We start from the raw sequence: 17,083 nt of genomic DNA, 5'->3' as shown, positions 1-17,083 counted from the left end.
TTGATGGAAAGGCCTGCATTATGCTGGTCATCACAGCAGAGAGAGATGTGCTGGTCATTGACTGTACTGGGGGCTTACTGATCACTGGTTTGAGAGGCCTCCAGTTTAATGATTTGCCTTCATGGTCCAGGGTTTCCCAGGTGACACAGTGGTAAAGCATTCACCTGCCAATGCAGGAGACATGGCTTCAATCCCTGGGTCGGGAAGATCCCTTGGGGTAGGAAATGGCAACCCACTCCAGTATTTTTTCCTAGAGAATCCCATGGATAGAGGAGCCTGGTGGGCTACAGTCCAGGGGGTCGAAAAGAGTCAGACATGACTGAGTACACACACAGAGAATGTATAAGGAGAGGAAGAAAATTAAACTGGACTTAGAAAATTACATTTTGGCATGAGATGCTCAGTGTTTGGCGGCTGCTTCTCCTCCTGGGTAATCAAGAGCTTGCCTGGGCCCCCGGGGACCACTGACAGAAAATACTCTTCAGTGGCTTCTCCTTGACACTGCCTAGGGTCCTAGCACAATGGGTATTTTCCCAGCCTGCCTGGTGGAGATTCCTATACCATAAGATAGGTCTGGAAGTATCCGAGAAGGGGAGAACTTTTCAAAACTTAAGGTCAAAAGATTTCCTAGTGAGTAACCTTATGGAAAGTGGATCCTTCTTGAAATTCTCTGGCCATTTCCACTGAGCCTGTACTCCTACTTGTGGTGCTTGCTTCTTACGCTACAATGTCTGTCTGCGTTATTGGTCCTATTTCCTTTCCTAGCCCCATTGATGAAGATGTACCCCAAGGCCTAGTCCTTCATCCCCTGCTGGTCTTAAATCTTTCTTCTTGGGAGATGAATTCTACTTTCAACCCTTCAGTTATGCGCTGACCAAAGGGCAATGCCTTGTTGAGGAAAAGACTCAGGGTCTTTGAGGAGCTGACTGAAAGCTAGTGAGACCAAAGCACAGGAGTGAGAAGACTGTCCCATGATGTAGAAAGCAGGCAAGATCCAGATCCTGCAGGGCCCTCATGGGCCTTGGTGAGTAGTTTGGGTTTAGTTTTAAATTCAGTGGAAATCTGGAGAACAGTTTTAACCATGAAAGTAACATGTTTAAATTTGCATTTTACCTCATTCTGGCAGATGCTATCACAATGGCCCAGGTACAGATGCTTGGGTTATAGCTTGGTAATAACAGAGGTGGAAGGAGTTGCTGTTGTTGACTTGCTAAGTCATGTCTGACTCTTTGCGACCCTATGGACTGCGCCCCACCAGCCTTCCTTGTCCTTCACTATCTCCTGGAGTTTGCTCAGATTCGTGTCCGTTGTGTTGGTGATGCTATCTAAACCATTTCATCCTCTGCCACTCCGTTTCCTTTTGCCTTCATTGTTTCGCAGCATCGGTGTCTTTTCCAATGAGTCAGCTCTTCAACTCTTATTCTATGTAAAATCCACAGACTCATCTCCGAGTCCTTCAGCAAAAATGAGTTTGTGACCATGCATGCCTGCCAGGAATCATATGTCAAAATCAGCGTATGATTTTACCTCAAACTAAATAAGCCTCTGCAAGCCATATCTCTTCTAATGAAACACTGTCACGTGACAGAGGCAGAAGCTCTCTGATCCCAGCAGTTCTGCTTCAGTGTTGAATCTTCCAGCATCTTCTCTGTTTGCCCTCCTCTCTCTTCCCAATCTAGTGCTTCTCCAGGTCCTATGGGTTCCAGTGACTCTGGAATCTGTTCCTTCCTTCCCTCTCAGAACCCTAGCTCCTTCTTTTTTCATGACCAGCCACTGTACGCTCTGGAGTGCAGAAATCCATCCTGAATTCCCATGAGTCTTCTGCCATCTAGCATTTGCCATACGCTTCTTTGTCTACTTATTAACTTTTATTGTAATGCCTCATGTCTCCAGTGAGATAATTGGCTTCTGGAGGGAGAGCTATTCGGTAGGCTTCACAGATGATGGTGACAGTGAACCAGAGGGCCCCTCCTGGTCAGTTTTGTGTAGCCTCTATCCCTGTGACAATAGGACCTTAACTGGAAATGACAGCGTACAAGCGACAAGACAAAGAGGGGATTAGGTTAGCACAGAAAGCAGGATTAACGTTTGTTTTTTCGATTGTTTTCTTGGCTGCGTCACACGGCCTGTGGGATTCTAGTTCCTTTACCAGGGATTGAACCCATGCTCCCTGCAGTGGAAGCACGGAGTCTTAACCACTGGACTGCCTGTGAAGGATTATGATTTCTTTGGAGATAGAGGCATCTCTGACATTTGGAAAGCTAGTGCTTTTTTGACTGTTGGAAAAAAAAAATGACTGCCTTTTTTTGCTATAGTTCTTCATTGTTTACAAAATTATTTTATACTCATTATCCATTGCTATCTTTCAACAAGCTTGGGAGAAGTATTATTAGTGTCATTTTTAGGAAAGAAAGCCAAAGGTTGGAAGGATGGTTTGACCAAGACCACAGACCCCAAACGTGTCAGAACCATGTCTTCAGCCCCAGTCATCTGATACTAGGTAAAATCAGATCAAGTCAGGAGTGGCATTTTCACTGAGAAGATGCACTTAAAAATTTTTTTATTTGTATTTGAAGGATAATTGCTGTACAGTATTGCTTTGGTTTTTGCCATACATCAACCTGAATTAGCCGTAGGTATACCTATGTCCCCACCCTCTTGATTCTCCCTCCTACCTCTCACCCTTTCCCACTCCTCTCGGTTGTTACAGAACCTCGGTTTGAGTTCCCTGAGTACATTTCCATTGGCTGTCTAGTTTACATATAGTAGTGTATATGGTTTCATGCTACTGTCTGCATTCATCTCACCCGCTCCTTCCTTCCCCCACCCCGACCTGTGTCCATAAAACAATGCACTTTTTAATTCTGTCCTGAAGAAGTTTGCAATCTAGTGAGCAATATATGGGTAAACACATTAACTCTTGCTCCAAGGTTTGAATTAAGTAAAGGTGAATAAGGACACATACAAAAAGCTGGGGTGGGGGTGCCTGGAGGTGGGAGTGATGAATTCAATCTCTGTACTAAACAACAGCTGCTCTGGGAAGCTTTCCATCCATGAGTGGTTATGAGGAATGGCTGAAAGCAGGTGTGGGTGTATGGAGACAGCAGAATGGCCAGGAGGAGAAAGACGATGTCATTTCTTATGTGTGCTTTGGTGCCAGAGGACGTGGAGCAGTGGCGGCTAGAGGGTGGTTGATGACCACATCTGGGTGGGTCACTTTAGGCAGGATGAGAAGGTCCACACACCTATCTTCCAACTTAATTGATTTCATGGAGCTCCCTGTGAAGCCGTGCGTTTTTGTGGGCGTCTGTTGTTTTGATGATGCTGCAGGTTGAATGTGGTAAGACTGAGCTTGTCTCTTTGCGAAATCAAGAATCTGAAAAGATGGCGTGATGCAGTCCAGGCTGCTGGGGTTGCTCTCTCATCTCCTCTTTGTTTCCCAAATCTTCATGGCTCTAAATACCCAAAATGTCTTCTCCCCACTCCATCCCTTTGTCAATCTTTGTGAACCTTCTTCAGTTTTTAATTTAACTAGATGCTTATTCCAGAATCGACATTATGGCAGTCACATGTGGATGGTGGAATAAATTTATTCCACATGTTTCTAATTCATTTATACTTAACTCATCAAAATGCCCACCCGCTTTTTTTTTTTTTATGAGGTAGTTAATGGCTGAGATGTTTTGTTAGCCTTTGAGTTGGCCTCTTAAAACATTTTCTTTTTTCTTTAGTAATACAAATCCATAACCTGTAAAGGAGCATGCATTCCATTAACTCTTTCTGGGATAGAAACTTAGTGTGTCACAGAGTTAAATGGCCATTCAGCCTCATTATATCCCCTTTCCTCCCTTCCTTGCCATTCTTTCTCTACAGCCAAAGAAATAGATAAGCAAATATTTAAATAAAATTCACATGCCGTTTGGTCCAGAAACTTACATTGAAAAATGTACCCAGCAGGGATAGATTTTCATTGCAGCATTACATGTAGTAGCAAAAACATAGCTATCCTCAGTTCAGTTCAGTTCAGTCGCTCAGTCATGTCTGACTCTTTGTGACCCCATGAACCGCAGCACGCCAGGCCTCCCTGTCCATCACCCACTCCCTAAGTCCACCCAAACCCATGTCCATCAAGTCGGTGATGCCATCCAGCCATCTCCTCCTCTGTTGTCCCCTTCTCCTCCTGCCCTCAATCTTTCCCTGCATCAGGGTCTTTTCCAATGAGTCAGCTCTTCGCATCAGGTGGCCAAAGTATTGGAGTTTCAGCTTCAACATCAGTCCTTCCAATGAACACCCAAGACTGATCTCCTTTAGGATAGACTGGTTGGATCTCCTTTCAGTCCAAGGGACTCTCAAGAGTCTTCTCCAACACCACAGTTCAAAAGCATCAATTCTTCGGCGCTCAGCTTTCTTTATAGTCCAATTCTCACATCCATACATGACCACTGGAAAAACCATAGCCTTGACTAGATGGACCTTTGTTGGCAAAGTAATGTCTCTGCTTTTTAATATGCTACCTAGGTTGGTCATAACTTTCCTTCCAAGGAGTAAGTGTCTTTTAATTTCATGGCTGCAATCATCATCTGCAGTGATTTTGGAGTCCAGAAAAATAAAGTCAGCCACTCTTTCCACTGTTTCCCCATCTATCTGCCATGAAGTGATGGGACCGGATGTCATGCTCTTAGTTTTCTGAATGTTGAGCTTGAAGCCAACTTTTTCACTCTCCTCTTTCACTTTCATCAAGAGGCTCTTTAGTTCTTCTTCACTTTCTGCCATAAGTGTGGTGTCATCTGCATATCTGAGGTGACTGATATTTCTCCCGGCAATCTTGATTCCAGCTTGTGCTTCCTCCAGCCCAGCGTTTCTCATGACGTACTCTGCATATAAGTTAAATAAGCAGGGTGACAATATACAGCCTTGACGTACTCCTTTTCCTATTTGGAACCCGTCTGTTGTTCCATGTCCAGTTCTAACTGTTGCTTCCTGACCTGCACACAGGTTGCTCAAGAGGCAGGTCAGGCGGTCTGATATTCCCATCTCTTTCAGAATTTTCCACAGTTTATTGTGATCCACACAGTCAAAGGCCTTGGCATAGTCAATGAAGCAGAAATAGATGTTTTTCTGGTACTCTCTTGCTTTTTCGATGATCCGTCGCATGTTGGCAATTTGATCTCTGGTTCCTCTTCATCCTAAATGTCCACAAAGGGAGGAATGACTGAATAAGCATCAAGTGCAATCACAGTGTAGACCACTGTATTTAAAATGTTTATGTAAGTATATCTTTAGGTATTGGGATGAATTACATCAATTATCAACCGAAACAGAGAACAATTTTTAACATATGATACTATTTTAATAAATATAAACTCACTTTCACCCACTGTAAACAATTTGAAAATCTTTCTTTATGTGTGTTTTTATTAAAAAAATTAATTTAAAAAATTACTTGTTTATTGGCTGCATGGGCTTTTCTCTAGTTGCAGTGGGCAGGGGCCACTCTTTAGTTGAGGTGCATGGGATTCTTATTGCAGTGGCTTCTCTTGTGGAGCACAGGCTCTAAGGTGCACGGGCTTCAGTAGTTGTGGTGCATGGGCTCAGTTGCCCCACAGCACGTGTGATCCTCTCAGACCAGGGATGTAACCAGTGTCCCCTGCGTTATCAGGGAGACTCATAACCACTGTTACACCAAGAAAGTCCCTATATGGATAATCTTCAAGAATGGTAAGGGAGGAGGCTTCTCTGGTGGTCCAGTGGTTAAGACTTCACCTTCCAATACAGGAGATGTGGGTTCGATCCCTGGTCAGGGAGCTAAGATTCCATATGCCTCAGGGCCAAAAAGCTAAAGCATTATACAGAAGCAATATTGTAACAAATTCAATAAAGACTTTAAATAATGGCCCATGTTAAAAAGAATCTTAAAAAAAGATTATAGACAAACAAGCACTGAACTTTCATGTCTGGTTGCCACTTACCCTAAGCTTAGCCTTTTCTTAGTCCACCTTCAACATAAAATGAGGCATGTTAATTTTAACCATGCATCTCTGTTTGCCCTGCAATTTTTAGAAATTGACTTTGGTACGGTCCTGTGTGCCACCACCTTATCCTTCTTTGCCTGCAACTAACCTTGGGAAGGGCTGTGAATTGTTTATCCAGGTGTGCAAAACCACAGTAATTATTTCTTGATGGTTTTAGGGGGACATCAGTGGCAATAGTGGTAAAAAAAACCCGCCTGCCAATGCAGGAGACATAAGAGACGTGGGTTCAGTCCCTGGGTTGGGAAGATCCCCTGGAGGAGGGCATGGCAACCTGCTCCAGTATCTTTGCTTGGAGAATCACATGGACAGAGGAGCCTGGTGGGCTATGGTCCATAGGGTCGCAAAGAGTCGGACATGACTGAAGCGATTTAGCACGCTTGCACTGGCTAGATTAGCCCTCTCACTGATTTACTCTAGCTGTCTTGTTTTGCTGTTAGGGCATTTAAAGAGCGCCATTTAGCAAAGAGAAGCTGGCATATTCTAGTGTTGCTGAATCTTGCTTTTCATGTATATGTGCAGAGGATAAGAAGATAACACATAGGTAGCTTACAAGTCAGTCTGCTTTCTTGATAAGTCCAACTTCCACTGAGCTCATTCACAGAGCATCAAACCACTGAAGTGAAAAGAGGAAAGAAAAGAAAGCTAACAGCAATTAAATGCATTTCATCTTTACAGTAATCTACACGGGGAAACTATTATTAGTCCTGCTTTACAGAAGAGGAAATTGAAACTAAGAAAGTTTTGCTAACCTGCTCAAGGTCCCTCCAGGAGTCAGTGAGGTCCCGTTCTTTCCATTGTCCTAGATTACCAGCCAGTGTGTAGGGATGTGAGTCCATGGGAGCCATTTGGTGTGGGTGGTTTTATGATTTTTCCCAGGAAACTCAGCCAGAGCTTCCCAGTTGTTCCACCAAGTCTGTCTTTTAGGTTAACTGAATACATCTCTACCCATGCCTCTGTGTATGCTGCCTCTGTTCCTCGGAAGCTTTCTGCAGGTATACAGGTCACACATTCCCAGGACATAAATCAGTCAAGCAGGCAGCTTAGAGATCCTTATCCACTCAGACCTTTGACCTTCTCTGTGTCAACGGAGAAGGCAATGGCACCCCACTCCAGTACTCTTGCCTGGAAAATCCCATGGACGGAGGAGCCTCATAGGCTATAGTCCATGGGGTCGCTAAGAGTCGGACACGACTGAGCGACTTCACTTTCACTTTTCCTTTTCATGCACTGGAGAAGGAAATGGCAACCCACTCCAGTATTCTTGCCTGGAGAATCCCAGGGATGGCGGAGCCTGGTGGGCTGCCGTCTATGGGGTCGCACAGAGTCGGACACGACTGAAGCGACTTAGCAGCAGCAGCAGCAACAGCAGTGTCAACGAGAATGTGGGTATAGAGAGCCAATGTGGGGACTTGATGTCTTGGAGGAATGGAAGAGGAGCCCCCCAGGAGGTGTATGGGTGCCAGCACGGGGCTCTGGGGTTCAAGTCCTGCTGTAGCTAGGGGTAGACTGATCTTTGTAGGGAAGGAAGAATTATGTTGGGGAGCTGTGCCTGAAATTGGCCATTTTGGACTGTGCCCACACTTGGCCCAGTTGCATTCACATGCATCACTTCCACTCAGTTTGCAGAATCCACTTGGGCTTCCCAGGTGGCTCAGCAGTAAAGAATCCAGCTGCCAATGCAGGAGATGAGGGTTCGATCCCTGAGTGGAGAAGATTCCTTGGAGGAGGAAATGGCAACCCACTGCAGTATTCTTGCCTGGGCAATCCCACAGACAGAGAAGCCTGGCCAGTTACAGTCTATGGGGTCACAAAAGAGCTGGACAAGACTGAGCCGCTAAACAACAACTTGCAGAATCCATGTGATGGAACATTCTGTTTAGCCTCCTGAATGTTCTACTTCTCCCCAGGCTGCCGGGGATGTCCCTGAGCATCAGCCTATCACAAATGTGCTCAGGTTTTCTAATCCCAAAACAGATTCTCAAAACAGTCCAACATTTGGCAGGCAGCTATTTCTAGGTTGACAGTACACACAGTTACGTGATACCCATCTTACAGCCTTATTGGTCAGGGGGCTGGGTTGAAGAAAACAGCTATTATAAGATGCATTCACTGTGATGATGTTTATACTCCTTTTGTCAACTAAAATGTGTCTGTTTAAACAAAGTCTTTGGTTTATGACCGTCATTACTCCTCCTCAGTAGCAGATACTGTGCTCGAATTTCACGAGTGTATGTAAATGATCCAGGGTGGCTGGGCAGCTGTCTTCAGTCAACATTTTCACATAGTGATAATTCTCAGGAAAAGAGAAAGGCATACTTAATACATAGTGTTATACATTATCTGCCTTCTCAGTAACCCAAGTGGCCTCCCTCCATTGTATGTGCTCATTTGTCATTTCCCCTCTATTTTTAAAACCTAAATTTGATTTTTTAGCCAAAATATGAATAGGGAGCTAGATGATTTCACAGAACTTCTGTGAGAATGTGAAATGGCAGTGTGTAAGTGCTTTGTGGAATGAAAGCTCTGGGTACTGTTTTGTTAGAAATCAGGTCATATATTAAAACAAGGAAAGATAGGGAGCAGCTGGCTGGAGTATATTTGGTCTCGCTTTTCTGCTGCCATTGGTTTGCCTCTCAGGAGATGGCACCGCTTTGCTGCACACACAGAACCCACCCTGCATCCTGGTGCAGCCACGCTGTTCTTTCCTCAGGGACACATCAGATACTAAAAACACAACATGGTGCCTCACTGCGATTGTGTTTATTTACAACGACGGCCTCCCTGAGCCCTCCAGACATTTATCAGCATCCCAGAGGCCTCGTGGGTATCTCCAACATCAGAAGGTGCTCTTTCCACTGAGTGAAACTGTTAGTCGCTTAGTCGTGTCTGACTCTTTGCAACCTCATGGACTGTAGCCCCCCAGGCTCCTTTGTCCATGGGATTCTCCAAGCAAGAACCCTGGAGTGGGTAGCCATTCCCTTCTCCAGGGGATCTTCCCAACCCAGGGATTGAACCTGCATCTCCTGTGTCTCCTGCATTGGCAGGCAGGTTCTTTACCGTCTGAGCCACCAGGGAAGCCTACTGGGGGAGTACAATTTTGTTACTGAATCTGCATCAGAGTATTGGGTAAAGATTCCTGAAATTATAAGCTTTGGTGATTAGAATGTTGCCTTAAATCACTACCATTCTTCCGAAGTTTTTTGTTTTGTTTGTGTCTTTTAATGTGAAGTTTTCATTAGATTTAAGCTTTGTGGAACCAAATATTATAAATCTCCAAAAGCCATTTTTAAATACCCACAATTGCTTTCAGCCTACTAGAGACAAGAACTGTCAAAAGAATCATTTTTCCCTATACTAATCTATACGGTCAGTGGAAGTCTAATACATTTTTAGTAGGATTTGCTTTTTTAGAGACTAACAAGTTGATTCCAAAATTCAACTGAAAAAATTACTTAATGACAATAGCCAAAAAAGTTTTGTAGAAAGAATAAAAAGGGGAAATTTGTTCTATAATAAAACTCCCCAACACCCCACAATAATAAAAGTGGAATGGTCTTATAACAGGATCATATATTAGTTCAGTAGATAGAGTCCAGAAACAGATATACGTATATATAAAGTAACCCATCTATTTCTAAGGCTCCATATGGCCCAGTGTATCTGTCGAATTCTACTCAATGACAACTGAAATCTGATTACAAAAGCCTTGAACATGAAGAACTTTAGTTTTTTTTAAAGGAATATATTCAAGGATTTTACCTAGTACACCCCTAAAATGTTTCTCAGAAATCCCCTCAAAGTAGTCTTCACTCTCCCCAAAGTGCAGCCTCTTGGCAGCCCCCTCAAAATCTGCCCCTTTCTGTTCCACCTGGTTTCCTAACTCTAACCTCCCCAACCCCTTCTCCTCCTGCACACCCACCGCCCTCATGTAGCAGCTCTACACCTATTTATAACCATATTAATAGAGAGCAGCCCTTGAGAAGGGTGGTTCTTGTCCTAGTTTGGCTGCTTTTCTACAAAGCAGGAAGTTTTCATACTTATGGTGACTAAAATTCCCCAGTAGACTCTCAGAATTCTGATAAACAGAAATTCCCAACTTCATTTCTTTAGGAACTTAATGTCTCAAAGCCGGCATTTTAAGTCATGGACTAGTCAGTAAAGTATTTGGGGAATTGTTGGCTATCTGTTTAGAAAAAAATAAAATGACATGTCTATATTTTACCAAATAAACACTTTGTAACTATGGGTTTCAGTAGATTAGAATATACATTATTAGATTTGGAACTTATGTATGTTTGTGAATATGTGCGTGCTAAGTCGCTTCAGTCATGACTGACTCTGTGCAGCCCTATCTATGGACTGTAGCTTGCCAGGCTTCACTGTCCGTGGAATTCTCCAGGCAAGAATAATGGAGTGGGCAAAAATAATGGAGTGCCAGGCCTTCCTTCAGGGGATCTTCCTGACTCAGGTATGGAACCCGTGTCTCTTAAGTCTCCTGCATTGGCAGGCGGGTCTTTACCACCAGCGCCACCTGGGAAGCCCATGTCTGTATATACACAGGGGCAGTGATGGAAGTTTACCTCTAAGATTTGGGGTTGAAAACTGAGAGGGGAGACTTCTATTTTGTATGTTTCCGATTGTTTTAAAGTTCTTTTATAACAAATTGTGTTACATTGGTAATGAGAAACAAAGTAGTGGATCTTGCTGGTGGTCCAGTGGTTAAGAATCCTCTTGCCAATGCAGGGGACACGGGTTTGATCCCTGGTCCAGGAAGATTCCACATGCTTCCAAGCAACTAAAGCCCATGTGCCACATCTTTGAAGCCCATGCATCTAGAGCTTTTGCTTAGCAATAGGAGAAACCACTGCAATGAGAAGCCTGCCCGCTACCAGGAAAAGTAGCCCCTGCTCACTGTAACGAGAGAAAGTCTTCGCAGTAACAAAGACTCATTGCAGCCATAAATAAATAAAAGAAATAATTTTTTAAAAATAGTAGTATAAGACGCTTTTTGATAGTTTCCTTTTGAAGAAGCAGCATTTCATAATGTATACAGGTGCAAAACCACTGTACTAGGTATCCTACTTTTCTTATTATAAAATATCATTCCCAGATTCTGTTTGTTTGTTTTTTTTCATTAAAAGAAAGAAGAAAACCTTAAGTGTTAGCCTTGTCTGGATAGTTATTGGAAGTAGTAGCCCTTGATGATATATTGTTTAACAACTTTGTGGTTTCTACTGGGTCTTATCAGACATGTGGTCAAAGAACAGGAGAAGTTACCTGTTTTCATAGCTGTGACTGGGGTCCAAAACAGAAGCATGGAACTGAGTAAGAAGAGAAATGCCAGCCTAGAGGAGAGAGCACACACATAGCACCTGGGAGCTTTTGTGATGTTGGTTTTAACCCTAAACGAGCGTGAGTATTATCTGGCTCAGATATTCGCCTTGCTCTTGTAGTGAGTTGTCAGGGCTGGGCTGAGTCCCAAAGGGCACCACAGAACCTCCTCTGTTTTCATCATCTATCAAGATGGGCTTGGGATGAAAGGTGCTTTCATGACATCAGTATGAAAGTGAAAAAGTGAAAGTGTTAGTCGCTCAGTCTTGTATCCTCTGTCCATGGGATTCTCCAGGCAAGAATACTGGAGTGGGTAGCCATTCCCTTCTCCAGCGGATCTTCCCAACCCAGGGATTGAACCTAGGTCTCCTGCATCGCAGGCAGATTTTTTTTTTTTTACCATCTGAGCCATCGCGGAAGGCCCATATAAGAGTTTGAAGAATTCTTTGAAATTTTCTCCTTTTACCCACTTGTACAGCTGATAAAACTGAGGCCCAGAGGGATAAAATGATTTCCATAGGTAATGATAGTGACATTTTAAATGCAATTCTATGGAATAATGGAAAGGAAGAACTTTTTCACTTGAGCCTTAAAAGTATCAGCAAACAAAAAAAAAGTGCAGCCCTCAAGCCACTCAGCCCTCAGCCACTACCCCCGCCCCTTGGTGAGCCTGAGGGAACTCAGGAGGGAGACCAACAAGCTGCAGGCTACCCACTACCTTTGACCACTGCAGCTGCCCCCAACGGCGCATCCTGAGGGGACTCAGGAGAAGAAGGAACTGGATACTGACCATTTTTCTAGATTCCACATATAAGTGATCTTATAGGATATTTGTTTCTCTCTTTCTGACTTACTTCATACTGTACGACAGTCTCTAGGTCTGTCCATGGTTTTCTTTAGTTAATAGTAATCCTTTGATGTTGTGACCACCTAGTCTTTGTTGCAAAAATTCCTATATATCCTGGCTCCTCCCTTACCTCTTCAGAGCAGTCCCTTGGAGCTATCTGCAAGGGCTTCGTGTCTTCAGAAAGTCCCTAAAATATAAAACATAACTCTCAACTTTTAGGTTGTGCAATTCTTTTCGGTCAACAAAAGAGAAAACATATTTTTGGACAGGAAAGTTCTCCTCTCAAAATTCAGAAGAGGCACAGAACTGTCCTGGGAACTACCACGCCCGCTACCCCCCCGCCCCCCCCACCCTGGGGCAGACATTGCTAATCAACCCCAGCTTGCTTCCATCAGCGGGACTTTGACCCAGCCTGAGAATCCTCCTTAACATAGTGCTGGAGGCAGCCACTACAACAGATCTGAATTTTCATATGAATTAAAATCTTTTGGGCCCCTCTTCTAAATGATGCATCTGTGTGATTCATGGTGTGGTAACTGCCCTGTAGTTCAAGCCAGAGAATCCCAGGGACAGGGGAGCCTGGTGGGCTGCCGTCTATGGAGTCGCACAGAGTCAGACACGACTGAAGCAACTTAACAGCAGCAGCAACAGTTCAAGCCCAAACAACCTAGTTTGACTCCTGAATGTGCTTGTTTCTAGCTCTGTGACTCCATCTAAGTCCTTTAGCCTTTCTGGCTGGGACTGTTTTCTTGTCTCTGAAATGAGGGAGTTGAAGTAACTTTTAAGCATCTTTCTACCTCTGAAAAATGTTCTGATTCAAGGTTTGTAGACTTCCCAGGAAGAATTTATACTTACAACCATGTATTTTTTTTGTAAAGACCAGAGGTGGTTCTCAGGTACTTTGTATATTACAAATCTATTTCAGATTCCTTAAGTCTTTGTTCCTTGCTTTATCTGACTACTTCCTTCCATCTGCTGTGTCACTGACCCATATCTGTGAAACCAGAATTTAGAGATTCAAATGGAAGAGATGAGGAAAGAGTCATTTAAAACCAGAGGAATTTCAAGACCATCTTCTTTGTCGTGGAAGACTTGAATGTTCTCACCCATTAGGCTGATCTAACCTGCATGTGTCCTGTCTCCCCCATTTATACCTGCTTGTGAACAGGAGGCCCTGCCAGGCAGACAGATGGGGCTCAGTGTGGGGTCCTCTGGGATCTCTGGCCCCCTTACTCTCCCCTGCCCCCTCCCTGCCCCTATGTGACCCGCCTCCCTGTTTGTCTTCCAGGTCCCGCTTCCCTCCGGGCATATCCTCTCCTCTCGGTGATCACCCGACAGCCCACAGTCATCTCCCATCTGGTCCCCACCACCCCGGGAATCGCCCAGGCTCTGTCCCGCCACCCGGCCACCGAGGCTGTCTCTGCAGAGGCCCCAGGCGAGAACCATGGAAGCAGCGAGTCCGAGACTGAGCAGCCTACGCCCCGGCAGAAAAAGCCCCGCCGGAGCCGCACCATCTTCACCGAGCTGCAGCTCATGGGCCTGGAGAAGAAGTTCCAGAAGCAGAAGTACTTGTCCACCCCAGACAGGTGAGGACATGGGGAAGGGACTGTTCCAGGTAAGGCCCTTGAGAAGGGAGACTCCTTTTGCTCTCAGTGTGGCACGGAGAGCAACAAGGACTGTTCTAGGGTTTGTGCAGAACACTAGGGCAGGAGTCTGTCCATGCCTTGGCTCAAGTAATCTCAGCCTTGGTTAAACAAAAGCTAGCCCACCTGAGGGCTTCCCAGGTGGTACAGTGGTAAAGAATCCATCTGCCAATGCAGGAGATGCAAGAGACCCAGGTTTGATCCCTGGATGGGGAAAATCCCCTGGAATAGGAAATGGTCAATTCGCTCCACTATTCTTGCCTGGCAAATTCCACAGACAGAGGAGCCTGGTGGGCTACATACAGTCCATGGGGCCGCAGAAGAGTCAGACATGACTGAGCCATTAAGCACACACATAGCTCACCTGAATTCATCATACTTAGCCCCAGAAGCCTGCCTGATGCTGAATTTTCACTCCTCACTGCATCTCTGTATGTTAACTACTACAGTACAACAAGCATGGTGAAAGTGAAAGTCGCTCGGTTGTGTCCAACTCTTTGTGACCCCATGGACTACACAGTCCTTGGAATTCTCCAGGCCAGAATACTGGAGTGGGTAGTCCTTCCCTTCTCCAGGGGATCTTCCCAACCCAGGGATTGAACCCAGGTCTCCCACATTGCAGGCAGATTCTTTACCAGCTGAGCCACAAGGGAAGCCCAACAAGCTTGTTTACCATACAACAAGCACGGTAAAGCTTAGCAAATGGTTGCCCAGGCACTCAGCTGGGAAACAGGTTTGGCGTTTAAAACCACTGACACTTAGGATTGGGTGTACTGGGACTAGACCTGGAGTTGAGGTCCATGATTTTCCCAGGCTTCTCCCCACCCTCTAACCCCCAACTGGCTCAGCAGGCACACCTGGCTCCTGCATGGCAGCCTGGATTAATGGGGCTGCAGAGCTGTCAGATGTCCTGATGGACTTGACAGGTAGCAAGTCAGAACCATTTGGCTGAGACCAAGGAGGACCTGGATGAAGGTCTCTTCTTTAAACCCTTGTGATATCTCAGTGAGGGTGGCTGTGACCCCTGCTTTATTCAGAGGCTTCAGTACCTCCCCGCTTTCTTTAATTTAGCATCTTAACAAAGAAATACAGTGCAAGAGTGTGTGTTCTACCTTGTTCTTTCAAACTCACTCTGGAATGGCTGGCCTAATGTGTGACCCTGTTTATTGGAAGGATTTTCCAGGTACTTTTTCTCTTTCTTTGCTTACTGCCTTGTCCATTTCAGGTCTGACCCTATTAAAGCGAAGGAAAGGAAACTCAAATGCATCTCAAGCTGTTTATTAGCTGCTCGATAAAAATCTGAGAGAGGAGCCTGCAAGTCATTGACTAAAAGGGAATTTGTTTACTTATTCAGTTAGTTGAGCTCCCAGCAGCTGTGTGCAAGGCATTGTGGCAGGGATTATGGGTCCAGAAAATAGCAGACAAGAGACCTGCTCTAGAAGAGGTCACGGGGAAGGATGTGGCTGTGGTAACTACATCACAACTTGGGGTGTGGATGCCAACATGTTCCCGAGGGCTGCAGGAGCACAAAGGTATTGCTGAGTGTGTCCGGTGGCAACCAGGAAGCCTTCTCAGAGGAGGCAGCACTTCAGAAGCACTTTGATCCCAGGAGAGAGAGAGCATCCCACAGAGGGAACAACTTGCAAAAGGCACAGACTTGCTGCTGGGCACGCTGAGGGCCCTGCAGGTGGTCGGGTGTCTCCAGCTTCAGGAGTGGAGGAGGGTGTGGGGGGAGATGAGGCTGCAGAGTGGGAAGGACCCTGTATGTCTGACCAAAAGATGTGGACTTTGTTGTGCAGGCTGTGTGTCAGCGGCCATGAAGAGCTGCAAGTGCTGTGGCCAGATTTACGTTTTATTTTTTTTAATTTTTATTTATTAAAAAATTTAGGCAATGCCCTACAGCACGTGGGATTTTAGTTCCTTGATCAGGAATCAAACTTGGTCCCCCTGCATTGGGAGCATGGAGTCTTAACCACTGGACTACCAGAGAAGTCCTGAGATTTACATCTCGGAATCCTCATATTGGTAGCACAATAAGTAACAGAGAGGGAAGAGAGAGAAGAGGTGGAGAAGGGAAAGCAGGTGGACAGAGTCCAGGGAGGGTCACTGAAGACCTGAATTAAGGTGGAGCCAGTGGGAACAGAGACGAGAGAATAGATCGGAGACCTGTTTTGAAGCCGGAACAGACAGAATTTCCATTGGTGTGAGGCAGAGAGCTGAGAATTCTGTGGCTTCTGCATGGACCACCAGGGAAAGAGGAACAAGCATTAGCTGAAGCTGGAAGGCAGAGGGCAGAGTGAGTTTGGTGAGGAAAGAGTGCGTTCTGTTTTGGACATGTGCAATTTGAGGCACCTTTGGGCAGAGGATGGAGGCAGGTGTGTGATTTGGGGATTAATAGATGAGATCTCTGGGCTTCCTGGTGGCTCAGATGGTAAAGAATCCGCCTGCAATGAAGGAGACCTGGATTCGATCCCTGGGTCGAGAAGATGCCCTGAAGAAGGGAATGGGTACCCACTCCAGTATTCTTACCTGGAGAATTCCATGGACAGAGGAGCCTGGTGGGCTACAGTCCATAGGGTCACAAAGAGTCAGATACAATTAAGTGACTAAGCACACACACACATGCACACATGCACGTGTACACATATGCGCGTGCACACACACATGGTATTCTGCTATTCTGATGCACCCCAGTGTAACGAGAAGTGCCTGCTGTACTCAACACACATGGAGTACAGGAAGTGGAGTGGGCATCTGGATTTATGAATCAGCACACTCAAGATGACATTCTAGGCTTATTTTAGAAGTCAGAGAATTTTTTTTTTAGCAAAAACGTTAGTTCCAAATCAACCTCCCAGGACTTCCTGCTACCTGCCCAGGCACCTCTCAGGTGAGCTTGATTCACTTGCCTGCAGAGGAGGACCATTTGGCTGGCGTGGAGGCTGCCGTCCGAGCTGCCCCGCCAGCTGTTCCTCACCTTGTACGTGACCGGGGCCATGAGCACGCCTCCTCCCACGGCGCACACCCTCTTCCCCTGTGTTTGTTTCTCCAGTCTCCTAGGTGACCCCATTGAAGCGAATTTGCGCAGGGAAGTGAGAATCTGTAACGGCGGCAGGTAATGAGAGAGAGCTGATGACAGCGAAGTGTGTTTCTGGGGCCAGCATGAGTCAGGAGTGCATTTTTCCCAAGTGAGCTCATCCTGGTTTGCCAGTGCCGTGGCAGAGCTGCGA

General features: G+C 45.5%; 1 protein-coding gene across 1 annotated transcript in view; it reads left to right on the top strand.

Annotated features, from left to right (window-relative positions):
- The window catches only part of BARX2 (BARX homeobox 2), a 73,013-nt gene that overhangs the window by 44,322 nt on the left and 11,608 nt on the right, over positions 1–17,083 (top strand). Inside the window, exon 2 of the mRNA XM_081536558.1 lies at positions 13,499–13,796. Within this exon, the coding sequence (XP_081392684.1) occupies positions 13,499–13,796 (298 nt within the window). The remainder of the gene's footprint in view (positions 1–13,498; positions 13,797–17,083) is intronic.

This window comes from Giraffa tippelskirchi, chromosome 10 (genome assembly GCF_054371585.1).
Source record: "Giraffa tippelskirchi isolate mGirTip1 chromosome 10, T2T-mGirTip1v1.2.pri, whole genome shotgun sequence".
Lineage (NCBI taxonomy): Eukaryota > Metazoa > Chordata > Mammalia > Artiodactyla > Giraffidae > Giraffa > Giraffa tippelskirchi.
The sequence above is the reverse complement of the archived record's forward strand: the minus strand, read 5'-3'. Positions and strand labels throughout refer to the sequence as shown.